This window comes from Scyliorhinus torazame, chromosome 12 (genome assembly GCF_047496885.1).
Source record: "Scyliorhinus torazame isolate Kashiwa2021f chromosome 12, sScyTor2.1, whole genome shotgun sequence".
In the NCBI taxonomy this organism is placed as follows: Eukaryota; Metazoa; Chordata; class Chondrichthyes; order Carcharhiniformes; family Scyliorhinidae; genus Scyliorhinus; species Scyliorhinus torazame.
Window position 1 is genome coordinate 224,944,119 of NC_092718.1, and position 27,133 is coordinate 224,971,251.

At 46.1% G+C, this 27,133-nt stretch overlaps 1 protein-coding gene across 1 annotated transcript in view; it reads left to right on the forward strand.

Moving 5' to 3' along the window:
- smg6 (SMG6 nonsense mediated mRNA decay factor) overlaps positions 1 to 27,133 on the forward strand; it is a 679,747-nt gene that overhangs the window by 86,706 nt on the left and 565,908 nt on the right. The window contains 1 exon segment of the mRNA XM_072470017.1: positions 3,610 to 3,831. Coding sequence (XP_072326118.1) covers positions 3,610 to 3,831 — 222 coding nt within the window.

Genomic DNA, 27,133 nt, shown 5'->3' on the forward strand with positions numbered 1-27,133 from the left:
AACGGAGGCTCCAATCTCTGACCCTTCTCCCCCTCAACCTATGGTAACACCTGCCCATCAAGAAACCACCCCTTCTCAGCCCCCCCCCCCACGAGGTTCAGACCCGTACATGCCCCTGTAGAAGAACTCAAATGCTTTATTAATGTGCCCCAGCGTTGTCATCAATGCATCCCCCCCCTCATTTGAACTATCCCACGCAGCAGCTTGTCGCCTCAGTTGATGTGCTAACAGGTGGCTGGCCTTCTCCAATTACTCCTACATGAGCACCCTCGCTCTCCGAATCTGGCCTACCGCCTTAACTGTTGTCGACAAATCAGATTCCCCCTGTAGCTTCTTCCGCTCCGCTAAGGGTTCCCTGGTCGGGGCACTAGAGTAATGCCTATTCACCTCCAAAATAACACCCACCAAATGCTGCCTCTCCGCCCTCTCTACTTTATCCCTACGGACCTTGTATGCAATCATTCCCCCCCCCCCCACTCCCTCCCCCACCCCCGCCATACCATTGCTTTCAACTCCTCCCAAAACGTGGAGCGCGAGACCTCCCTGTTCTGATTAACCTGTATATACTCCTTAATTTCTGAAGCCACCTTTCCGCAAAACTTTTCATTTGCCAATCACGCCGAGTCCATCCTCCAGGAGGGTCCCTGTGATTGACCCACACCCAACCTCATAGCCATAAAATGCGTTGCGTGGTCTGAGACAGCAATCACCCCGATTCCACCCTCTCTATCCCCGGGAGAATCAAATTACCACAAGAGTCTGTGCGGGAGTACACCCAATGCATGTGGGAGACGTATGAGAACTCCCTCTCCCCCGGGTGCCAAAATCTCCAAGGATACCCCCAAATTTGGGTCATAAACACCCCTAGTTCCTTCACCATTCCCGACCTAACCTGTGTCATTGGGCTCAATTGGTCCAACCAAGGCTCCATCACACAACTAAAATAGCCCCATTATTAATTTATGTGATTCCAGGTCCGGGTGTCTGCAACCATCCGCTTAACAAATTCTCCATCCTCTCAATTCGGCGCATAACGTTTCTAGCTCGACCGGAGCACCCTCCAAAACCACACTGACCACCACAAGCCGACCCCCTGGCTCTCGCACCTCCCTAGCCACCACAAATGCCATCCTCTTACTAAATAGAATAGCAACCCTCTTGACTTGGAATCAAATCCTGAGTGGATTTGACCTCCCACCCCTTATGCAACTTCACCTGGCCTTTAACCTCAAGTGTGTTTCCTGAAGGAACACTTAGCTCTGTCTTCAAACTTTTCAATTGCACAAATGGCCTGGATCTTGTCACCGGCCCATTCAACTCCCATATATTCCAAGCCATTATCCTCACCAGGTGTTTCTGTCCCCCATCCCACCATCCCAATCCATCATCAAACCATCTCTCCCTCCATTTTCTTTTCTTGCCTGAGCCCACCTAAAGTGGCCACTTAATCCCCTCTGCCCCGCCATCGCCCTGGAAACGATCCGGCCCACCTGCGTACCAACGCTCCCCCACTGCTCGTTACAGCCCCTACCCCATGTTGCTTCTGTTCACCAGCATGCCTGCTTGCGTGGCAACTCCTGCCTGAAGACTGAAACACAGGCCCCACCTATGTGGTGATATGCCTGTACACAGTTACAAATGAATATAGTTAGCGATACGATATTCTACCAGCAGGTGGCGATAGAGATCCACCATGTGACTTGAGATATCCAGCAGTTGGTAGTAAGTCGTACAGGAGGATAGTTGCACTAGAAGTAGCTTCAGGAGAATTCACTGAATTCATCTCTCTAATTTTATTTGTCATTTGCCAATTTGCACACGGCTCGGGTAATAATCAGGAAGTTATTACTTTTGAGCTTCTGCTTAATTTGGTGCCAAGCAAATAAAGTAAATTAGCGCGGGCAAGAGCAACTGTTGATAAATAAGAGAAAAGCCAATAAAAAGATTTTCAAAAAAAAATGTGTGCCAAGCTCCTCATACTGACTATGAAGAACCTTTTTCCTTGTCCTGTCACTGTTGTTGGTACCTACATGGACACGACCGCTCGATCCTGCATTATGGCGGATTATGATACTGCATGCCTGCACTTGCTTTTTAATATAATTTAAAGTGCCTAATTCTTTTTTTTTCCAATTGAGGGGCAATTTAGTGTGGCCATTCCACCTACCCTGCACATCTTTGGATTGTGGGGTTGAGACCCACGCAGACGAGAATGTGCAAACTCCACGAGGGCAGTGACCCGGATCCGGGATCGAACCCGGGTCCTCGGCAGCGTGAGGCAGCAGTGCTAACCACTGCGCCACCGTGCCACCCATTACACTTGCTATTTTTAAGGATGATCTTCCTTCTCACTTTCTATCTTGCTTTAATTCTTCTTCTTCTTCTTTGTGACAGAGAGCACCATTAATGATTGAAACTGCTTCCCCTTCAGACCCACCTCACCGATGCAGTGTCTGGCTGCTGCCAACTTTGTGCCTGATCATTCTCATCCTGTTCAGTGCCTCAGGCGTTCTGTTTGAATGCGGCCCCTTTACCATAATCCTCCCCTAGGGAGGGACACGATCTGGGATTGGTAGATTTGGGGCAGACAAGTGTATTAAGAGTTACAGAATCATTGAATGCCAGAGCAGACCCGAAGGGACTAATGGGCCTGCCACTGTTCCTATAGCCTTGGTTTTGATGCTCGAGAACAATGTTCCAGCCCCTCTTTGAGAGTCTGTCTCACATGGGCTTTGGGGGAAATGGAATAGGCCTTAGACAACGAATGTCAGGATGGGACTAACATACAGTCTAGCTAAGACCCAACACAACATAAACATAAGGTGACAGGCCCAAGATCTGAGCAAAGCCAGAGTTGTACTTTTTCTACAATTTTATTGAATAGAGACTACATTACTTAGAGAGAGCCTTTCCCTTTAGTTTGTTCTTGGACGAGAATTCCAGTGGAGGTGGCTGGACTGGCAGTACGTGATAATGTCCTGTGCCATTTTGATTATGCTAACTGTAAGATTTCACTTTTAATTCATTGAGTGGCTTTCTCTGCAGAGAGACTTTGATCCCACAGTGCTCTTTGAAGGAGAGCTGGAGAATTCTCTGGGTGTTTAAAAAAAATAAATCTAGAGTACCCAATTATTGTTTTTCCAATTAAGGGGCACTTTAGCGTGGTCAACCCACCTACTCTGCACATCTTTTTGGGTTGTGGGGATGGGACTCACGCAGACAATGGGAGAATGTGCAAACTCCACACGGACAGTGACCCGGGGCTGGGATCGAACCCCAGGTCTTTTGCGCTGGGAGGCAGCAGTGCTAACCACTGCGCCGCCGTGCCACCCTTATTCTCTGGGTGTTCTGACCAACATTTATCCCTTAATCAGCACCTAGAAGCAGTTCATCTGAGCTTTATATTTAATTTCTGTTTGAATGGTGTTTTTACTACATGACAACACCAACTAAACATCAAATGTACTTCATTGAGTGTGAAGTATTCTGAAAGATGCTATTGAAATGCATGTTTCTTCTGTTGTCTACAGTGTTTGTCACTTCAATGACTAGCCATCATTCTTGTGCAGGAAACCTTAGCTTCATGGTGTGTTTGTCTTTCTATTCCAGGCTGAACAAGCTGAGTTCAAGAGGCAGCAAGAATGTGAACTCAGCCCAGGCCCCAGAGGCAGGGGCAGGAAGCAGACTCTCAGGCAGGTTGGAGAAGACACCAGCCGGGTGGAGATTTGGATCCGTGCCACTCATCCTCACATGTCTCAGGGAAGTGAATCGGGCAGAGATGATGGAACTTCAGAACAGGATGAAGATCTGGGAAATCTCTCTCCCAGTGATGTAAGTACATTGATGCTGTCACCTCTGAGCAATGGATATTGAGGTATAAGGATATACGGCAGCACAGTTGCTTCACAGCTCCAAGGTCCCAGGTTCGATTCCTGGTTTGGGTCACTGTCTGTGCGGAGTCTGCACGTTCTAGCCGTGTCTGCGTGGGTTTCCTCCGGGTGCTCCGGTTTCCTCCCACAGTCCAAAGGTCTAAAAAGGGTAGGTGGGGTTACTGGATTACGGGGATAGGGTAGAGGCGTTGGCTTGGGAAGGGTGCTCTTTCCAAGGACCGGTGCAGATTCGATGGACCGAGTGGCCTCCTTCTGCACTGTACATTTTATGATTCTATGATGGTGCCGATCACTGGGAAAGTAACCAGTTGGCCACTGGCCCCCGAGCCAGAGTGTATGATAGTCCCGGGAACCAGATGGATCCGAATAAGATAACATTTTATAATTATTGTTGTTTACTTGTTTGCAAGACCTGAGATTTGCTACCTTACCATTGGATTTCATGTCAGTTCCATATGTTTTGTGGCTCTTGTTTTTTTGTCCCATTGTAATAGACGAGCATGAGCCCAATTGGGTGTCCCTGTTCACTCAACACCCTGATTTGGAAATATATCGCCATCCCTTCACTGCCGCTGGGGCAAAATCCTGGAACGTACACCATATGGACTGCAGCGGTTCAAGAAGGCAGCTCACCACCACCATCTGAAGGGCAATTAGGGGATGGGCAATGAATGCTGACTAGCCAGCAACACTCACACCCTGTAAAAATGAATTTAAGAAAAGAACATGCCGATCTGATAGTAACCTCTCTGCCTACTCAACCCCTTGCTAACCAAGAATCTATCCATCTTTGCCTTCATAATATTCAAAGACTCTGCTTCCACCACTTTTTCAGGAAGAGACTGACTCTTCTGAGAGAAATACATTTCCCTAATGTCCTTTTAAATGGGGGACCACTTATTTTTAAACAGTGACTCCTAGTCCTAAAATCTCCCATAAGAGGAAACATCTTCTCCACGTTCACCCTGTCGAGCCACCTCAGGATCTTCTCGGAGTCGATCAAGTCACCTCTTTCTCTCCTTTTTTTTTTTTTCTTTGAAATTTAGAGTGCCCAATTTGTTTTTTCCCATTCAGGGGCAATTTAGCACGGCCAATCCACCTACCTGCACATCCTTGGGTTGTGGGGGAGAAACCCATGCAGACACGGGGAGAATGTGCAAACTCCACACGGACAGTGACCCGGGGCCGGGATTCGAACCCGGGTCCTCAGAACCGTAGTCCCAGTGCTAACCGCTGCGCCAGAGTGCCACCCTCTCTTACTCTTCTAAACTCCAGCGGATACAAGCTCCAGTGGATAAATACTTAGGTCCAGATGAGATGTATCCAAGGCTGCAGTGTGAGGCAAGGGAAGAGATTGCAGGGGCTCTGACTCGAATTTTCAAATTCTCTATGGCCACAGGAGAGATGCCAGAGGAGGGGAACGGAGGACAGCTAATGTGGTGACATTATTCAAGCAGGGAAGTAGGGAAAAAACAGGTAATTACAGGGCAATGAGTCTAATATTGGTGGTAGTGAAATTATTGGAATAAGTTCTGGGGACCAGAATTTATCCCCACTTGGAGAGGCAAGGATTAATCAAGGAAAATCAACATGGCTTTGTCAAGGCGAGATCATGTCTAACAAATTTGATTGAATTTTTTGAGAAGCTGACTCGGTGTACACGAGGCCAGTGCGTCCAAAATAGGCAGAAGGCAGAGGGTAATGGTCAAAGGTTGTTTCTGTGCCTGGAGGCCTGCGTCCAGTGGTGTACCGCAGGGATCGGTGCGAGATCCTTTGCTGTTTACAGTGTACATTAATGATCTAGATGTGAATGTGGGAGATGGGGTCAGTATGTTTGCAGATGACATGAAAATTGGTGATGTGGTAAACAGTGAGGAGGAAGGTCTTGGATTACAGGGCGATAGAGGCGGGCTGGTCAGACGGGCAGATCAGTGCCAAATGGAATTTAACCCTGAAAAGTGTGCGGTGTTACATTCTCGGAGGACTAACAAGGCAAGGGAATACCCAATGAACGATAGGATGCTGGGAAGCACAGGGGACAGAGGGACCTTGGAGGGCGGGTCCATAGATCCCTGAAGGCAGCAGGACAGGTAGATAAGGTGGTAAAAAGGTATTTGGGATACTTGCCTTTATTAGCCGAGATATAGAATATAAGACAGGGAGGTGATGATGGAGCTGTATAAAACCCTGGTTAGGCCCCAGCTAGAGTACTGGGTGCAGTTCTGGCCACCTCACTATAGGAAGGAAGTGATTGCACTGGAGAGAGTGCAGAGGAGATTCACCAGAATATTTCCCGGGCTGGAGCGTTTCAGCTATGGAGAGAGACTGGTTAGCTTGGGTTATTTGCCTTGGAGCAGAGAAGGCTGAGGGGGGAATCTGATTGAGATGGACAAAATGATGAGGGACAGAGGAAGAAACATTTCCCCTTAGTAGAGAGGTTAATAACCAGGGGACTTAGATTTAAGGTAAGGGGAAATATGTTGCCATTCCTTCACTGTTACTGCGTCAAAACCCTGGAGCTCCCTCCCTAACAGCACTGTTGGTCTCCCTGCACCTCGGGGACTGCAGCTGTTCAAGGCGGTAACTCACCATATTCTCGTGGGCATTAGGGATGGACAATAAATACTGGACTAGCCAGCGACACCCACATCCAGGGAATGAATATAAAAAACCCAGTCCCTCTGAACACATAACAAGTTTCATGCAGGTTATTAGGTTCGTGCAACATACCAGCCAAACCTGCTCTGCCCTCACTTGCTGTCCTGTAAAATGAAAATGGCTTATTGTCACTAATAGGCTTCAAATGAAGTTACTGTGAAAAGCCCCTAGTCACCATATTCCGGTGCCTGTTCAGGGAGGCTGGTATGGGAAGTGAACCGTGCTGCTGGCATTGCTCTGCATTACAAGCCAGCTGTTTAGCCCACTGTGCTAAACCAGCCCCGAACACGCGGCTCCTGAACAGGGAACATGATTTAAATGTAATTTTATTTTTTTAAACTGTTTTTTGCTGTGAAATGTTTTCTTCTGAAATGTGCGGTGCCTGCTCTGTGTAACTAAATCTAAGGCTTGCCTTTAACTACCGAATAGGGGATGTCCAGGGTTATTTCCTATGTTGTTGTTTGTGTAAGTGAGTGTGACTGTTACCCAATGCAACAATTATCGTTGCAGCACATTGATTAAGAATGATCATTCATTCTGAATGTGCCATGCATGTAACAGCAGTTATTTGGTTGTTTCTCCTCTGCTGAAGGATTTCCACCTTTCCCACGGTTGTGACGAAAGAAAAGTAAACTTCAAACAAAGCCAAACATTAAAACCAAATCCCAATAAAAGCAGAGTCCATGTCTGGCAGCAGTAGACAACTGCATGTGGAAGCATTTTGTACACTTAAATTTATATTTTATTTCCTCCACTTGTGAGGCTGACATGCCCCTTTCACTCGAAGAATAAAAAACATACGAGACATTTCAATTCCATGTTCACTCAGCAGAATGTCTGTGTTTCCTTATTCATCTTCAATTATTCATTCAGTTCTATAAACGGTCAGCTTATGTACTGTAGATGTTGGTGCCTCTATAAGATGTAATTTAAATGGTATATTCTGGTTAATGCTGCAAATTGGAGGAACACAGAAATCATAAATAACTCTACTGAGTCTTTTATTGAAGCAGGGTGGAGGTTGGTGTGGAATGTGAAAACAAGCAGGAAGTATTTTTTAAATTCATTAATTCATTAATTCAGAGGACATCACGGGATGGTCACTATTTATTCCCATTCCTAATTGCTCTTGAGAAGGTGGCGGTGAGCTTCCACCTTGAGCCCCTGCACACTGTTTTGTGAAAGCGTTCTCACAGTGCTCTTCAGGAGGGGGTTCCGGTCTTTGAACCAGGCCCTATGAAGGAATGGCGATATAGTTCCAAGTCTGCAAGCTGTGTGGCTTGGAGGGGGCACCTGCAAGTGGTGGTATTCCCGTGTGCTTGCTCCCCTTGTCCGTCCAGGTGGTAGTGCTCACAGGTTTGGAAGGTGCTGTCAAAGGATGCTTACTAAATTGCAACAGTGCATCTTGTAGATTTTACACACTGCTGCCACTGTGCGTTTCTATTGGAGGGAGTGAATGTTTAAGGATGGAATGCCAATAAAATGGGCTGTGTTGTCTTGGATGATGAGCTTCGTGGGTGCCGTTGGAGCACATGGACAGTGTTCCATCAGACTCCTGACCTATGCCTTGAAGATGGTGGACAGGCTTTGGAAAACCAGGAATTGATTCACTTGCTGTGGAATTCTCAACCTCTGACCTCCTCTTATAGTCAGTGTTTATATGACTGGACCAGTTAGATTCCTGGTCAACAGTAACCTTCAAGGATGTTGATGATGTGGGATTCAGCCATAGTGATATTGTTGAACGTCAAAGGAAGATGGTTAAATTTCCAATTGTTGGAGATGGTCATTATCTGGCATGAACATCCACCCTGTTTGTGTGACGTGGATGTACTTGCCGCGCATCAGCCCAAGCCTGAATGTCGTCCCAGCCTTGCTGCATGTGTCAGCATGGACTGCTTCAGTGTCTGAGGAGTCTCAGATGGTACTGGACACTGCAAAGATCAGTGATGATTCTTACCTCAGACCCTATGATGGAGGGAATGTCATTGATGAAGCAGTATGCTTGGCCCGAGACACTATCCTGAGGAACTCCTGAGACAATGTCCCAGGACTAAGGTGAGTGACATCCAACAATTATAGCCATCTTCCTTTGTGCTACGTATGACCAGAGGAGAGTTTCCCCCATGATTCCCATTATGAGATGGCAATCTAAAAGGCTATTCAAATACTATATTGATTTCTGTGCTGCAATACTGGAGCAATACTGATATCATATTGGCAATTGATACTGATATCACATTGCCAATTAATACTGACATCACATTGCCAATTGATACTGATATCACATTGCCAATTAATACTGAAATCACATTGCCAATTAATACTGACATCACATTGCCAATTAATACTGATATCACATTGCCAATTAATACTGACATCACATTGCCAATTAATACTGAAATCACATTGCCAATTGATACTGAAATCACATTGCCAATTAATACTGACATCACATTGCCAATTAATACTGACATCACATTGCCAATTAATACTGATATCACATTGCCAATTAATACTGACATCACATTGCCAATTAATACTGACATCACATTGCCAATTAATACTGACATCACATTGCCAATTAATACTGATATCACATTGCCAATTAATACTGACATCACATTGCCAATTAATACTGATATCACATTGCCAATTAATACTGATATCACATTGCCAATTAATACTGAAATCACATTGCCAATTAATACTGATACCACATTGCCAATTAATACTGATATCACATTGCCAATTAATACTGATATCACATTGCCAATTAATACTGACATCACATTGCCAATTAATACTGACATCACATTGCCAATTAATACTGATATCACATTGCCAATTAATACTGAAATCACATTGCCAATTAATACTGATATCACATTGCCAATTAATACTGATACCACATTGCCAATTAATACTGACATCACATTGCCAATTAATACTGACATCACATTGCCAATTAATACTGACATCACATTGCCAATTAATACTGACATCACATTGCCAATTAATACTGACATCACAGCCAATTAATACTGACATCACATTGCCAATTAATACTGACATCACATTGCCAATTAATACTGACATCACATTGCCAATTAATACTGATATCACATTGCCAATTAATACTTCACATTGCCAATTAATACTGAAATCACATTGCCAATTAATACTGACATCACATTGCCAATTAATACTTCACATTGCCAATTAATACTGAAATCACATTGCCAATTAATACTGAAATCGCATTGCCAATTAATACTGATATCACATTGCCAATTAATACTGATACCACATTGCCAATTAATACTGATATCACATTGCCAATTAATACTGATATCACATTGCCAATTAATACTGACATCACATTGCCAATTAATACTTCACATTGCCAATTAATACTGAAATCGCATTGCTAATTAATACTGATATCGCATTGCCAATTAATACTGATATCGAATTGCCAATTAATACTGACATCGCATTGCCAATTAATACTAACATCACATTGCCAATTAATACTTCACATTGTCAATTAATACTGAAATCGCATTGCTAATTAATACTGATATCACATTGCCAATTAATACTGACATCACATTGCCAATTAATACTGACATCACATTGCCAATTAATACTGATATCACATTGCCAATTAATACTGATATCGCATTGCCAATTAATACTGACATCACATTGCCAATTAATACTGACATCACATTGCCAATTAATACTGACATCGCATTGCCAATTAATACTTCACATTGCCAATTAATACTGAAATCGCATTGCTAATTAATACTGATATCGCATTGCCAATTAATACTGATATCGCATTGTCAATTAATACTGATATCGCATTGCCAGTTAATACTGATATCACGGTGCCGGTTATTATTGATATCACGGGAAGTTGTAGTCTAACTTCTGTCTTAGGTGCAATAGTATTGCACCAACAGCCTGTATATTTGCCTTAAAACACTGCTGTAATTATACAGTGGTAATTAAAATGTGCTCTGATTGTTGCTGTGTAACCTTCAGATACCAGTCGCTTGCCTCAATGTAGTCATACTATCAGCAATGCAATAATGGCAATAGCAGTTATAATAACCGTATGACTGACTGGGTGCTGCATATTACATTTGTGGAACCTTCTGGAGGAGACCACCTCTTGGAATTGAGAGCACACTAACACCAGGTGGCTTTAGTATTTGCTGGACCACTATAGACAACATATAAAGAACAAGTAGGTCAGAGTCCAGACCATTCAACCAAAGGTCCTCAAACGGTTTGCCATTTAATGGCTTGGAATGGAGTTTGCTTGGGCAAAGGTTTAATCAGAGCTGCATAATGTGAAGAAGGTTCTGCAGAGGCAGAGCCAACGCAATTACAATGTAAGAGCCGTCCTGGTGAATGTGGAAAGGACCTTTCACCAACTCCTGGTTTCTGGTGAACAAATGAACCGTTATCAATTCTGCCACACCAAATTTTGTCCGATTCGGTTTGTAACACCTTGTCCTTACATGAGTGAAAATGAATGAGGTGAGATGGCTGCCTACATCTTCATTCTTTTTTGGACATCTTGGCTCTATATTCTCAGAACAAGCTGTTCACGCTACGTTTATTTTGGGTGAGGAAGGCTGCTGCGGCCCTCAGAGATTGAGAAGATGCACGCTTGCTAATGTCTGGTGTTTGAGAAATAACTAACAGTCTTTCTATTTATGGATGTTGCACAATACTGCAGCTCTGCTGCGGTGTGTGACCGGTCAGGCGCTGACATTGCAGACCCACTGCGTTGTGTGACCAGTCACTCGCTTGTACTAAAGGGGATTGTGGTGTGCCGCTAACTGATCGTAAAGCTCTTGCACATCGCTGGGCAGATGTGATCACCTAGCCCACAGAGAATTCTTCCACTTGCCCCCCAAAGTCTGGTCTGCAAATTGCTGTTTGGATAATCAGATCCATTTAAACCATTGCCCCCTTTCTGACATCCCATAAAGCATAGAAAACAGGAGCAGGAGGAGGTCATTCAGCCCTTCGAGCCTGCTCCACCATTCATTATTATCATGGCTGATCATCCAATAGCCAAATCCCGCATTCCCCCATGTCCTTTGTTCCCTTTTACCCCAAGTGCTATATCTAACTGCCTCTTGAAAACATACAATTAGACTTCTGGGTGCGGCGATGACCAGCTGAGTTGCACGTTTCGGCAGCTCCCGGTGGAACGGACTTTTGGGCTCTTAGCCCCAACGGCAATTTTAACGGCTAAAAGTACTGTGCGGCGAACCAGAAGGGAATCCCCCCTGGATACGGATGAAAAAAGGAGAGGAAGGTGGCCGGATTGCGGTGGATCCTTTAGAGCAGCGGCAAGGAAGGCAAGCAAAAACCAAGATGGCGTCGGAAGGTGGCAGTTTAATATGGGGCCCTGAACAACACGAGTTCTTGAAACGCTACGTGGAAAACTCAAAAAGGAAATGAAGAAGGAGCTGTTGGCCCCGATATTACAGGCGATCGAAGGGCTAAAGGAGGAGCAAAAGACCCAGGAGCGGGAGCTTCGGGTCCTGAAGGCAAAGGCAGCCGAGAATGAGGACGATATACAGGGCCTGGTGGTGAAGACGGAGATGCACGAGGCACACCATAAACGATGTGTGGAAAGGCTGGAGGCGCTGGAGAACAACGCGAGGAGGAACAACCTAAGGATTCTTGGTCTTCCTGAAGGTGCGGAGGGAGTGGACGTCGGGGCATATGTGAGCACGATGCTGCACTCGTTAATGGGAGCGGAGGCCCCGGCGGGTCCGCTGGAGGTGGAGGGAGCATACCGAGTGATGGCGCGAGGACCGAGAGCAGGAGAAATTCCTAGAGCCATAGTGGTGAGATTCCTCCGTTTTAAGGATAGAGAGATGGTCCTTAGATGGGCAAAGAAAACTCGGAGCAGTAAGTGGGAGAACGCGTATATCAAGACTGGAGTACGGAGGTGGCGAGAAGGAGGGCGAGCTTTAATCGGGCCAAGGCGGTGCTTCACAAAAAGAAGATAAAATTTGGAATGCTGCAACCGGCAAGACTGTGGGTCACATATCAAGGGCGGCACCACTACTTTGAGACGGCGGATGAGGCGTGGACTTTTATCGTGGAAGAAAAATTGGAATGAGCGGGTTATTTAATATTAATTTAAAAAAAGAACGTTTGAAACAAAGTGGTGGGGCGAGTATGGGGGGCGAAGAGGGGGGTAAAAGGGGGGGAAAGAGGAGTTTTATGTTATTAATCCTGCGATGTGGTAACTTTTCTCTCTTCCACAGGAGGTGGTGGGGGGAGGAAAGGAGGTGGTGGAGATGGGGCGTTGGCCATTGGGGGCGGGGCCAAGGGGGAAGCGCGGGCTCGGTTCCCGCGCAATGATAATCATGGCGGGAATAGGGAAGCAGGAAGGAGGGGGCGTCGCACGGTGCGAGCCGAGGTCACGGGGGGAAGCCGAGGTCGGCCAGAGTTTGCTGACTTCTGGGAGCAACATGGGGGGTGTAACTACGCTAGTGGGGGATCTAGCGGGGGGGGTGGGAGGGGGGAATTATTGGGCTGCTGCTGCTGGGGAGAGTGGGGAGCTGGTATGGGGTGGGATGGGCGGGGGGGCACCGCCTGGGGGGTACACAGCTGCGTGGGAACCGGGTGTGGAGCTGGAAAAAGGGGATGGCTAATCGACAAGGGGGGGGGGTAAAAAGCCCCCCAACCCGGCTGATCACGTGGAACGTGAGAGGGCTGAACGGGCCGATAAAGAGGGCACGGGTACTCGCACACCTTAAGAAACTTAAGGCAGACGTGGTTATGTTACAGGAAACGCACTTGAAACTGATAGACCAGGTGAGACTACGCAAAGGTTGGGTGGGGCAGGTGTTCCATTCGGGGCTAGATGCGAAAAACAGGGGGGTGGCTATATTAGTGGGGAAGCGGGTAATGTTTGAGGCAAAGACTATAGTGGCGGATAGCGGGGGCAGATACGTGATGGTGAGTGGCAAACTACAGGGGGAGACGGTGGTTTTGGTAAACGTATATGCCCCGAACAGGGATGATGCCAATTTTATGAGCCGTATGCTAGGACGCATCCCGGACCTAGAGGTGGGAAAGTTGGTAATGGGGGGAGATTTCAATACGGTGTTGGAACCAGGGCTGGACAGGTCGAGGTCCAGGACTGGAAGGAGGCCGGCAGCAGCCAAGGTGCTTAAAGATTTTATGGAGCAGATGGGAGGAGTAGACCCGTGGAGATTTAGCAGACCGAGGAGTAAGGAGTTTTCGTTTTTCTCCTATGTCCACAAAGTCTATTCGCGAATAGACTTTTTTGTTTTGGGAAGGGCGTTGATCCCGAAGGTGAGGGGAACGGAGTATACGGCTATAGCCATTTCGGATCATGCTCCACATTGGGTGGACTTGGAGATAGGGGAGGAAACAGAAGGGCGCCCACCCTGGAGAATGGACATGGGACTAATGGCAGATGAGGGGGTGTGTCTAAGGGTGAGGGGGTGCATTGAAAAGTACTTGGAACTCAATGATAATGGGGAGGTCCAGGTGGGAGTGGTCTGGGAGGCGCTGAAGGCAGTGGTTAGAGGGGAGCTGATATCAATCAGGGCACATAAAGGAAAGCAGGAGAGTAGGGAATGGGAGCGGTTGCTGCAAGAACTTTTGAGGGTGGACAGGCAATATGCGGAGGCACCGGAGGAGGGACTGTACAGGGAAAGGCAAAGGCTACACGTAGAATTTGACTTGCTGACAACGGATACTGCAGAAGCACAGTGGAGGAAGGCACAGGGTGTACAGTACGAATATGGGGAGAAGGCGAGCAGGTTGCTGGCCCACCAATTGAGGAAAAGGGGAGCAGCGAGGGAAATAGGGGGAGTGAGGGATGAGGAAGGAGAGATGGAGCGGGGAGCGGAGAGAGTGAATGGACTGTTCAAGGCATTTTATAAAAAATTATACGAAGCTCAACCCCCGGATGGGAGGGAGAGAATGATGGGCTTTCTGGACCGGCTGGAATTTCCCAAGGTGGAGGAGCAGGAAAAGGTGGGACTGGGAGCACAGATTGAAATAGAGGAAGTAGTGAAAGGAATTAGGAGCATGCAGGCGGGGAAGGCTCCGGGACCAGATGGATTCCCAGTTGAATTTTACAGAAAATATGTGGACTTGCTCGCCCCGCTACTGATGAGGACCTTTAATGAGGCAAAGGAAAGGGGACAGCTGCCCCCGACTATGTCGGAGGCAACGATATCGCTTCTCCTAAAGAAGGAAAAGGACCCGCTGCAATGCGGGTCCGATAGACCTATTTCCCTCCTAAATGTAGACGCTAAGATTCTGGCCAAGGTAATGGCAATGAGGATAGAGGATTGTGTCCCGAGGGTGGTCCATGAGGACCAAACTGGGTTTGTGAAGGGGAGACAGCTGAATACGAATATACGGAGGCTGCTAGGGGTAATGATGATGCCCCCACCAGAGGGGGAAGCGGAGATAGTGGTGGCGATGGATGCCAAGAAAGCATTTGATAGAGTGGAGTGGGATTATTTGTGGGAGGTGCTGAGGAGATTTGGTTTTGGAGATGAGTATGTTGGATGGGTGCAGCTGTTGTATAGGGCCCCAGTGGCGAGTGTGGTCACGAATGGACGGGGATCTGCATACTTTCGGCTCCATAGAGGGACAAGGCAGGGATGCCCTCTGTCCCCATTATTGTTTGCACTGGCGATTGAGCCCCTGGCAATAGCACTGAGGGGTTCCAAGGAGTGGAGGGGAGTACTTAGAGGAGGAGAAGAACACCGGGTATCTCTGTATGCGGATGACTTGTTATATGTAGCGGACCCAGCGGAGGGGATGCCAGAGATAATGCGGACACTTCGGGAGTTTGGAGAATTCTCAGGATATAAACTGAACATGGGGAAAAGTGAGTTGTTTGTGCTGCATCCAGGGGAGCAGAGCAGAGAAATAGAGGACTTTCCGCTGAGGAAGGTAACGAGGGACTTTCGTTATTTGGGGATCCAGATAGCCAAGAATTGGGGTACATTGCATAGGTTAAATTTAACGCGATTGGTGGAACAAATGGAGGAGGACTTCAAGAGATGGGACATGGTATCCCTGTCACTGGCAGGGAGGGTGCAGGCGGTTAAAATGGTAGTCCTCCCGAGATTCCTCTTTGTGTTTCAGTGCCTCCCGGTGGTGATCACAAAGGCTTTTTCAAAAGGATCGAAAAGAGTATCATGAGTTTTGTGTGGGCCGGGAAGACCCCGAGAGTGAGGAAGGGATTCTTACAGCGTAGTAGGGATAGGGGGGGCCTGGCACTACCGAGCCTAAGTGAGTACTACTGGGCCGCCAATATCTCAATGGTGAGTAAGTGGATGGGAGAAGAGGAGGGAGCGGCGTGGAAGAGATTGGAGAGGGCGTCCTGTAGGGGGACTAGCCTACAAGCTATGGTGACGGCCCCATTGCCGTTCTCACCGAAGAAATACACCACAAGCCCGGTGGTGGTGGCGACTTTGAAAATTTGGGGACAGTGGAGACGGCATAGGGGAAAGACGGGAGCCTTGGTGGGGTCCCCGATAAGAAATAACCATAGGTTTGCCCCGGGGAGAATGGATGGGGGATTTGGAATATGGCAAAGAGCAGGAGTAACGCAACTGAAAGATCTGTTTGTGGATGGGAAGTTCGCAAGTCTGGGAGCGCTGACCGAGAAATATGGGTTGCCCCAAGGGAATGCATTCCGGTATATGCAACTGAGGGCTTTTGCGAGGCAACAGGTGAGGGAATTCCTGCAGCTCCCGACGCATGAGGTGCAGGACAGAGTGATCTCAAAGACATGGGTGGGGGACGGTAAGGTGTCAGATATATATAGGGAAATGAGGGACGAGGGGGAGATTATGGTAGATGAGCTGAAAGGGAAATGGGAAGAAGAGCTGGGAGAGGAGGTTGAGGAGGGGCTGTGGGCGGATGCCCTAAGTAGGGTAAACTCATCGTCGTCGTGTGCCAGGCTAAGCCTGATTGAATTTAAGGTGTTACACAGGGTGCATATGACTGGAGCACGGCTCAGTAAATTTTTTGGGGTAGAGGATAGGTGTGCGAGATGCTCGAGAAGCCCAGCGAATCACACCCACATGTTCTGGTCATGTCCGGCACTACAGGGGTTCTGGGTGGGGGTGACAAAGGTGCTTTCGAAAGTAGTGGGGGTCCAGGTCGAACCAAGCTGGGGGTTGGCTATATTTGGGGTTGCACAAGAGCCGGGAGTGCAGGAGGCGAGAGAGGCCGATGTTTTGGCCTTTGCGTCCCTAGTAGCCCGGCGCAGGATACTGTTGATGTGGAAGGAAGCCAAGCCCCCGGGGATGGAGACCTGGATAAATGACATGGCAGGGTTTATAAAGCTGGAACGGATTAAGTTCGTCCTAAGGGGATTGGCTCAAGGGTTCACCAGGCGGTGGCAACCGTTCGTCGAATACCTCACAGAAAGATAGACGGAATGGAAAAGAAGAAGGCAGCAGCCCAGGGCGGGGGGGGGGGGGGGGTGGGTGGGTGGGTGGGGGGGGGGGGGGGGGGGGGAGAGGAACCAGAAGGACTCTCAGGGTTGTTAATATATATGTATAATATGTATAGGTCGTTGCTATAAATAATTGTATATTGGACTGTTAAACCATATTTTTGGAGAGTGTTTATCTGAGACACGGCAGTTGTCATTTAGTTTTAGTTTTTGTTTTTGTTATATATTATTTATTCTTTGTTTATAAAACAGGTCATTGTTACTTATACTGTTATATTATTGTGTAAAGGATACACAATGTCTGTGATGGTTGACCAAAAATTTTCAATAAAATATTTAAAAAAAAGAAAACAATTACTTTGTGTGGTAACGAATTCCACAGACTGACCACTGTCTGGATGAAGAGATTTCTCATCTCTGTCTTAAACAGTCTACCCTATATCTTCAGACTGTAACCCCTGGTTCTGGACACCCCCACCATCGGGAACATCCTTCTTGCATCGATCCTGTCCAGTCCTGTTAGAATTTTATTGGTTTCTATGAGATCCCCCCCTCATTCGTAGCTCCAGCGAATGCAGTATAACCGACTCAGTCTCTCTTCATTCATCAGTCCTGCCATCCCAGGAATCAGTCTGGTAAACCTTCTCTGTACTCCCTCTAGAGCAGGCATATCCTTCCTCAGAAAAGGAGAGACAATATTCCAGATGTGGCCTCACCAAGATCCTGTATAATTGCAGCAAGACATCCCTGCTCCTGTACTCGAATCCTCTCGCGATGAAGGCCAACATACCATTTACCTTCTTTACTGCCTGCAGCGCCTACATGCTTACCTTCAGTGACTGGTGTACGAGGACACCCAGGTCTTGTTGCATGTTCCCCTCTCTTAATTTATGGCCATTCAGATAATATTCTGCCTTTTTGCTGCCAAAGTGGATAACCTCGCATTTATCCAAATTATACCGCATCTGCCATCCATTTGACCACTCACCCAACTTGTCCAAATCACACTGAAGCACCTCTGCATCCTCCTCACAGCTCACCCTCCCACACAGCATTGTGTCATCTGCAAATTTTGAGATGTTACATTTAGTACCCTCACCTAAATCATTAATATATATTGTGACTAGCTGGGGTCCCAGCACCGATCCCTGCGGTATCCCACTCGTCACTGCCTGCCAATTTGGAGAAAGGCCTGTTTATTCCTACTCTTTGATTCTTGTTTGCTAACCAGTTTTCTATCCATCTCCATAGACTCCCCCATTCCCATGTGCATTAATTTTACACACTAATCTCTTAATTGGGACTTTGTCGAAAGCCTTCTGAAAGTCCAAATAAACCACATCGACTAGCTCCCCTCCATCAACTCTACAGTTACATCATTGAAGAATTAAAGTAGATTTGTCAAGTCTGATTTCCCTTCAGAAATCCATGCTGACTCTGCCCGTTCCTGCCATTGGTTTTCAAGTGCTCTGCCATAAAATCTTTGACAATGGATTCCAGAATTTTCCCCACCACCGACGTCAGGCTTACTGTGATGTATTCAATATTTTCCTGCTTCTGTAGTAGAAAGATTCAACAACGCTCGTTGAGACAAAATAACAAGGCTTTATTTACAAAACGACTGCATGCAGTAATGGCTGAAACTTGAGGTCAGAGAGCAGTTAGTGAAACTTGCTAATTCCTTCTCAAGTCTGCGCTTTTACAGAAAATCAGTTCAGTATTTATACATTATCATTATCAAGATTGCGTGACTACAGCTTAGTCAGGAATTCGATCGGAAGTAGAAACGGAAGCAATGCCTGCTGACCTTATTGGGCTCTTTGTCGCATCACTCATACCATTATCTTGTCCTTGGAGGGAACATTGAGAGGTCGGAGGAGACTTATTTCTTCCTGACCTTATCTTGTCTTATTCCTACGGCCCTGGGTTATGACGAGTTAGTCTTATCAGGAGTCGCCGAGGTCCGATATGGCTTGACTTTCTCTAATCTTATTCATACTTCAAGTTATGCAGAGTCGGCCTTGTTAGTCTTACAGGGGTCTGAAATGGTTAGGGCAGCATTTCTTACATTGTATCAAATATTTTGACCAGTCTTCCCATTGACCAGTTTTCCCATCATGCCATTACTTTATTCGTACCACATCACAACTGGTCTATAATTTCCTGTTTCTTCTCTCCCTCCCTTCATAAATAGTGGAGTTACATTAGCTAGCCTCCAATCTGCAGGAACTGTTCCAGAGTTTATAGAATCCTGGAAGATAACAACTAATGTATCCACTATTTGTAGAGCCACTTCTTTAATAATAATCTTTATTAGTGTCACAAGTAGGCTTACATTAACACTGCAATGAAGTCACTCTGAAAATCCCCTAGTCGCCACATTGCGACGCCTGTTTGGGTACACAGAGGATGAATTCAGAATGTCCAAATTACCTAACAGCACGTCTTTCGGGACTTGTGAAGTACTCTATGATGTAGATTATCAGGCCCTGGGGATTTATCAGCCTTCAATCCCATCAATTTCCCCAACACCATTTACCTACTAATATTGATCTCCTTCAGTTCCTCCCCCTCAGTAAACCCTGTGTTCCCCAACATTTCTGGTACCTTTTGTGTCCTCCTTTGTGAACACAGAACAAAAGGATGTGCTTAGTTGCTCAACCATTTCCTTGTTTCCCATTATAAATTCCCCTGTTTCTGACTGTAAGGGACCTGCATTTTCCTTCACCAATCTTTTTCGCTTCACGTACTTATAGAAACTTTTACAGTCAGTTTTTATGTTCCCCGCAAACTTACTCTCGTACTCTATTTTCACTTTAATCAATCCTTTGGTCCTCCTTTGCTGTACCTGTGATAATACACAAACCCGCAGTGAAGGGATGGTGTGGTCCCATGGCATGGGTTAGAGAAACAAAGGTATTTTTGAGGGATTTATATTTGTATGGGTAAACATTAGAAATAAGGTATAATTTTAAGTGGGTTTAATTTAATGTTTCAATGCCTGGAAGGGTAAAACCTTTAGTTAGATTCATGCTGGATGAAGGTGTTTGTGTGGGGTTTGTTAAGTTCCAACTGTGTTTCTATTGTGCTTAGAGCGGGCTTCGGTGTGAAGAATAACTAAACCAGCAGTGGGGCCTTGAAGATAGAGAAACTTTGAAGATCTTTGAAGATTTAATTTAGCTGTAGTTGTAGTTGGAGATAGGTAGTGAGAAAGAAAGCAGATATCACAGCTCTGCTCGAAGCAGTTGGTTTTAGAAGGGAACATCTCTCTCAGCTAGAAGAGATTATGGAGAAATAGTTGAGAGAACAGATACAGAAATCTAAAGTCCAGCAAATTAAGGAAACTAGAAAAATGAAGAGAAGTGACCCAAGAGGTCAGGAGTTAGTTGAACAGAGAACATAAGGTATGGTTCAGAAGAATTCAAGGAAGAGTAACAAAGTGTTCTGAGTTAAAGAGACAAATGCAGTAACCAGATTTAAAGTGGGACAAGTAAAACAAATGTCTGAGACCATTTTAATACAGTCTGGGAATCGAGAGTTAAAGCAATCGTGAGAAATTTGCACAGCAAAAATTCTAAAGGGGTTGGTATGAAATCTGGATTGGAATTGTTGCTAAAAGTTGGGCAGAAGTTTTCTTTAGAAGTGTCATTTGTAAAACCTAGTCTGGATTTCAGAATGCAAATTGTTACGGGAAAGTATTATTGTGAGAAGATTTCAAAAAGTGTTTTTGGGAGTGAGGTTTGGAAACTCACATGACAATCATCGGGAGGGATTTGGAGGAGAATCCGCAGACACCAACTTGGGTTCAAAGCGGAGTGTGTGTATTTGACCGCAGTCATCTTGTCTGCTTAAAAGGGACATTTTGTGTTAATAAGACCATTGTAGTTTTAGATGTACTTTGTAATCCATGTTAATCTTAAACCCTGTGTGTATTTGTTAAGGTAAGGGTGGAGTAAAGGAGTATTGTATACTAATTTATGTTTATTACATGTATTTTCCTTGTTGTTAAAACTAATGAATGTCCTGTGACTCTGTTCCTTCAAGGTTTATTTTTTAAAAAGTAAGTTACGGTCTTTTGAACCCGGGTTCCATTCTGGGATCTTCCCGTCCAGTTATAACATCACCTGGGATCGTAACACGGTATTGCCTTGGCATGCTGTGCAGTGCTTACCCAACAAATGGAAATTCTGGTCTTCTCCTGGGCTGCCTGGGGTTGTATTAGCTGATTATATCTAGACCACTTTCATGTGCTTTTCTCTGGAGGAGACCTGGGAGCCTGTTGTGGAGAGGGGAAAGGAAATAAAGAATTGAATAAATAATTTCTGCTTGGAAGCACTAATTAAGCAGTGAACAGTCAGGTAAACACTGATCAGCTTCGAAAGGGAAGGGGCTTCCACTAACACCTGTAACTCCATAAAAGGAAGTTGAATGGCTGATGCCTCTCGCATTCCTGCTACCATCATCAATGTTTTTATTAGCTCCAGACTTGATTGTTCCAACACACTCCTGACTGCTCCCCCACACTCTGTCCTCTAACCTTGAGGTCATCCAAAACTCTGCTGCCCATGACTTAACTTGCAGCAAGCTTCATTGACCCATCCCTCCTGTGCTCACTGACCTACACGAGCCCCCACTTAAACAACCCCTTGACTTAAAATTCTCATCTCTTTTCAAATCTCCCCACCTTCCTATTTCCTATCTCTGTAACCTTCTCCTCCTTCACAGCCCTCAGAGATCTCTACACTCTTCTAATTCTGGTCTCTTGAGTAAGACCAATTTGAATCGCTCCTCCATTGGTAGTTGTACTTTTAGTGCAACTGGGCTTCAAGGTCTGGAATACCCTTGCTACACCTCTCTACCTTGGTCTCCGCATTTAAAACGTTCTTTAAAAACTACTCCTTTGACCAGGTTTTTTGTCACCTAACCAATATCTCTTTACGTGGCTTGATGTCATGTTTTGTTTTCCATGCTCCTGTGTAGTGCTTGAGATATTTCAGTACGTTGGCATTTGCGCTATTTAAATACAAGTTGTGAGTTGTTGGTTAGCAGGAATAAATTACAGACTTTTGTGGGGGGATGGCGTTGGGAGAGGTGGAGTGCAGGGGAGATGTGGTGCTCTGTATAGAATGACAGATACTTGGGAGTGAGTTACAGGCTGGAATCTAATCGTGGGGTTCGGCGGGGATGTTTATTTATAGAATGATAGATACCAGGCTGAGAGTTACAGGCTGGAATCTAATCGCGGGGTTCGGCGGGGATGTTTATTTATAGAATGATAGATACCAGGCTGAGAGTTACAGGCTGGAATCTAATCGCGGGGTTCGGCGGGGATGTTTATTTGTAGAATAATAGATACCAGGCTGAGAGTTACAGGCTGGAATCTAATCGCGGGGTTCGAGATGCTTATATGTAGAATGACAAATACCCGTGAATGAGTTACAGACTGGAATCTAATCCTGGAGTTTGGGTGCTTTATATGTAGCATGACAGAGTGAGTTACATGTTGGCATCTAATTGAGAACAGCATCTGATCGTTATCTGATAAATGACCGTTTTCTGAACTCTGGTTAGATAACTGCCTTGAAATGGGCTCCAGCTTTGGTTTGAATATATGGCACATACTGTTTATGTTTTATGTGGAGATCGCAATCAGTTTTTGGCTCCTTTTCTTGGCAGCAGGAGTGGGCAGGGTGGCTGCTGACTGACTTGGGGAGGTCCGTGTTTATGTGTGACATTTGCTCAGCAGGCTTAACCTGTTGAATAGACCTTGCCTCACTTTGCCCTTTCTTGTGAATGTGTCTGACTTGGCATTGTGATTAACAAATTAAAGCTGAACCTAAGTAACTAAATGGAGTTCTCCATTGTCACCTCACTTGAACAGCCGTTCTTAATGTGAAACAGGAAATGAAATGAAAATCGCTTATTGTCACAAGTAGGCTTCAAATGAAGTTACTGTGAAAAGCCCCTAGTCACCACATTCCGGCACCTGTTCGGGGAGAGTTGGTGCCTGAATGCTGGATCATGGGGAGCCTCACTTGATCGTTTGCACACTGTCTAGCTGGTGCTGGAACCTTGGCTCATTTCCTCCTCCTTAACCCAGGGGTGCTGAGGTTTACAGTTGCCCTTATTGACAGAGACTAGAACCAAGATTAAACCAGGGTCCAGTTTGGCCTGAGTGACTTTGCCAACTGAAATTGGGGGAATTGTAAGACAACGTAGCTGCTTCTTAACCATCTGAATTGTAGGGGAAAAGTCTGAGGGGTTAACGACACTGAAACCATTTCTGAAAGCTTTAACCTGATTAGTGCCTGAACAAAAATCTTATCCTTGTTTTGGGGCTGTGAAGGAATGCTCCGAGATTTAGCGTTTTCCTGAATCAGTTTGGAGCAGATGATGTTTTGAGGAAACCCGATTGAGGTGCTCAGAATTCTGAGAGCTTTCTGATGGAGTAGTTGTTTGCAGTGGAAGGAGGGTCAGTCACCAGAGGACACAGATTTAAGGAACTGGCAAAACAACCAGAGGGCGATGAGAATTATTTTGCTATGATCTGGAATGTGCTGTTTGAAAGAGCAAAGGAAACCGCTTCAGTCACAACTTTTAGCGGAGAATTAGATAAATAATTGAAAAGGAAATCGCTTTGTTTTATAGGGAAGGAAAGTGCAGTGTGACAAATTGGACAGCTCTTTTTAAAGAGGCAGTATAACGAATGGCCTGCAGTGCTGTCTGATTCTGTTTGTGTGTTTATTTAAAAAGTACGAAGTCTTACAACACCAGGTTAAAGTCCAACAGGTTTGTTTCGATGTCACTAGCTTTCGGAGGTGAATCACCTGAGGAAGGAGCAGCGCTCCGAAAGCTAGTGATTTGAAACAAACCTGTTGGACTTTAACCTGGTGTTGTAAGACTTCGTACTGTGCTCACCCCAGTCCAACGCCGGCATCTCCACATCATATTTAAAAAGTGTAATTGGAGCTGCAGTACTCACTATGAGCAACAGATGGTGCTGTGCCTTTTTGATGCTGGATTTGGGGAACGGGGCTTTCAAGTATAAGTGGGCGCGATAGTTTGTTAAATATTTTGAGAAATAATAAAACTTTAAGGAGGTCATTGCAATCTGAAAGGAAACGGTCACCTGTATTTAAACAGCAATACATTTTTCACATTAATGAACTGGAAATAGCTAGGCCCTAAAATCGCTACAGCATATTTAAAACCAAACACCACCTAGCCTAATTGTTCAAATTTATAAACTTTGGGATATTGTATTCTTTTGCCAATGTATGATTGGGTAAATACCTGTTAAACTGTGGGTGACTAGCTAATTTCAAGATGCACACTTCCACCTTCATTGCATTGTCTCCACTCCTGCCTCATTGTATCTACAGCAGAAACCCTGGAGCATGCTGCTATAGCACTTGACCATTCTATTTCTCTTGTAGCCAGCCTCCCATCTTCCACCAATGGCACCAGGAGCTTACCCAACGCTCTGCTCCCCAAAATGTAGCCCATGCCAAGTCGTGTTCCCCCATCACCCCTGTACGATCTGACCCGAGTCAATCCCTTCAAGGCCGCATTTTCCCTTTTTGCCACCTCCAGCTCTCCGATCTCAGCACTGTTTATACTCTGACCTTCACTTCCTACTGCCAACCCCCACCCACCTGATGAATCTGTACTCCTCCACATTGAACACCACTTGGAGGAAAGGCTGAGAGTGGCAGGAATGTACACTGGGTGGGTGGGGGGGGGAGAACACGACGACAATGTCCGTCGCCAAGAGTGGCTTGGTGGCACCACCACTGATCATGCTGGCTGGGACGTATATTGAAGGTGGTGAGGGAACCAACAAGAGGGAAAAATATACTTGACCTCATCCTCACCAATCTACCAGTGGAAGATGCATCTATTCATTGGTGGGGTGCCCACAGCACGGTTCATCTGTGAAGATGAAGTCCTGTCTTCACATTGAAGACTTCCCTGCACCATGTTATGTGGCACTGCCACCGTGCTAAATGGGATAGCTTGTCAACAGATCTGGCAACTGGAAACTAGGCATCCATGAGGCACAGTAGGCCATCAGCAGCAGCAGAATTGTGTCTAAGTGTATAAGATTGTGTAATCAAGAGGTCTTGTGCGCAGTGGGTAGAGTCCCTGCCTCCGAACCAGAAGCTCTGGGTTCAAGTCCCACCCCAGGACTTGATGGCCACGGAATGCGTGTTCACAAGGCGGCCAATAGATTGAGTGTCAACCAGCAAAATCCTTCCAATACGTGCCAATGCCAGTCAGCGGGAGGGACTGCTGGTCAGCAATGTTTGATGTGGAGGGTCGATCCCTCAATCTATAAGCCTCTGGTGACAGGCTCGCAACCTAGACCCGGTAAAGCATGCTATGGAGTCCGATAAAAGTCTGCCTTGTGCACCACTAGGTGCAGGAAGAGACCCGGCAAATACCCTAGTCTACCATTAGCATCAAGCCGGAGGTTCAATGATGAATGCGGGAGGGAATGCCAGGAGCAGCACCAGGCTGACAGACAGAGCTTAGAGATTCCACAAACAATAGATCAGATATAAACTCAGCATTCCAGCAATTGTACTGAAGACTTGTGCTCGCGAACTAGCTGCCCGCAGCCAACCTGTTTCAGTACAGCTGCAACACTGGCATCTACTCGGCAATTAGGGGCAGCATGGTAGCACAGTGGTTAGCACAATTGCTTCACAGCTCCAGGGTCCCAGGTTCGGTTCCCAGCTTGGGTCACTGTCTGTGCGGAGTCTGCACATCCTCCCCGTGCCTGCGTGGGTTTCCTCCGGGTGCTCCGGTTTCCTCCACAGTCCAAAGATGTGCGGGTTAGTAAGTTTGATTAGTAAGTTTGCAGACGACACAAAGATTGGTGGAATTGCGGATAGCGATGAGGACTGTCAGAGGATACAGCAGGATTTAGATCGTTTGGAGACTTGGGCGGAGAGATAGCAGATTGAGTTTAATCCGGACAAATGTGAGGTAATGCATTTTGGAAGGTCTAATGCAGGTAGGGAATATACAGTGAATGGTAGAACCCACAAGAGTATTGAAAGTCCGAGAGATCTAGGTGAAAGGGGCAACACAGGTGGAGAAGGTAGTCAAGAAGGTTTACGGCATGCTCGCCTTCATTGGCCGGAGCATTGAGTATAAGAATTGGCAAGTCATGTTGCAGCTGTATAGAACATTAGTTAGGCCACACTTGGAGTATAGTGTTCAATTCTGGTCGCCACACTACCAGAAGGAGGTGGAGGCTTTAGAGAGAGTGCAGAAGAGATTTACCAGGATGTTGCCTGGTATGGAGGGCATTAGCTATGAGGAGCGGTTGAATAAACTCTGTTTGTTCCCACTGGAACGACGGAGGTTGAGGGGTGACCTGATAGAGGTCTACAAAATTATGAGGGGCATAGACAGAGTGGGTAGTCAAGGCTTTTCCCCAGGGTAGAGGGGTCAATTACTAGGGGGCATAGGTTTAAGGTGCGAGGGGCAAGGTTTAGAGTAGATGTACGAGACAAGTTTTTTTACACAGAGGGTAGTGGGTGCCTGGAACTCGCTGCCGGAGGAGGTGGTGGAAGCAGGGACGATAGTGACATTTAAGGGGCACCTTGACAAATACATGAATAGGATGGGAATAGAGAGATACGGACCCAGGAAGTGTAGAAGATTGTAGTTTAGTCGGGCAGCGTGGTCGGCATGGGCTTGGAGGGCCGAAGCCCCCAGACTGAACATTGTCTCTCTAAACCCCCCCTGTGCTGTACTTTTCTTTGTTCTTTGTTCTAGATGGATTGGCCATGCTAACTTGCCCTTAGTGTCCAAAATTGCCCTTTGTGTTGGGTGGGGTTGCTAGGTTGTGGAGATGGGATGGAGGTGTGGACCTTGGGTAGGATGCTCTTTCCAAAAGCTGGTGCAGCCACGATGGGCCGAATGGCCTCCTTCTGTACTGTAAGTTCTATGTGGAAAAAACAGGACCAATCCCACCCAGGCAATTACCACCCCATCAGTCCTTGTATGTTTTTTCTTTCAACTACATGCTCCTGTTATTTGTTGATTTATAACCTTTCCTACGGTG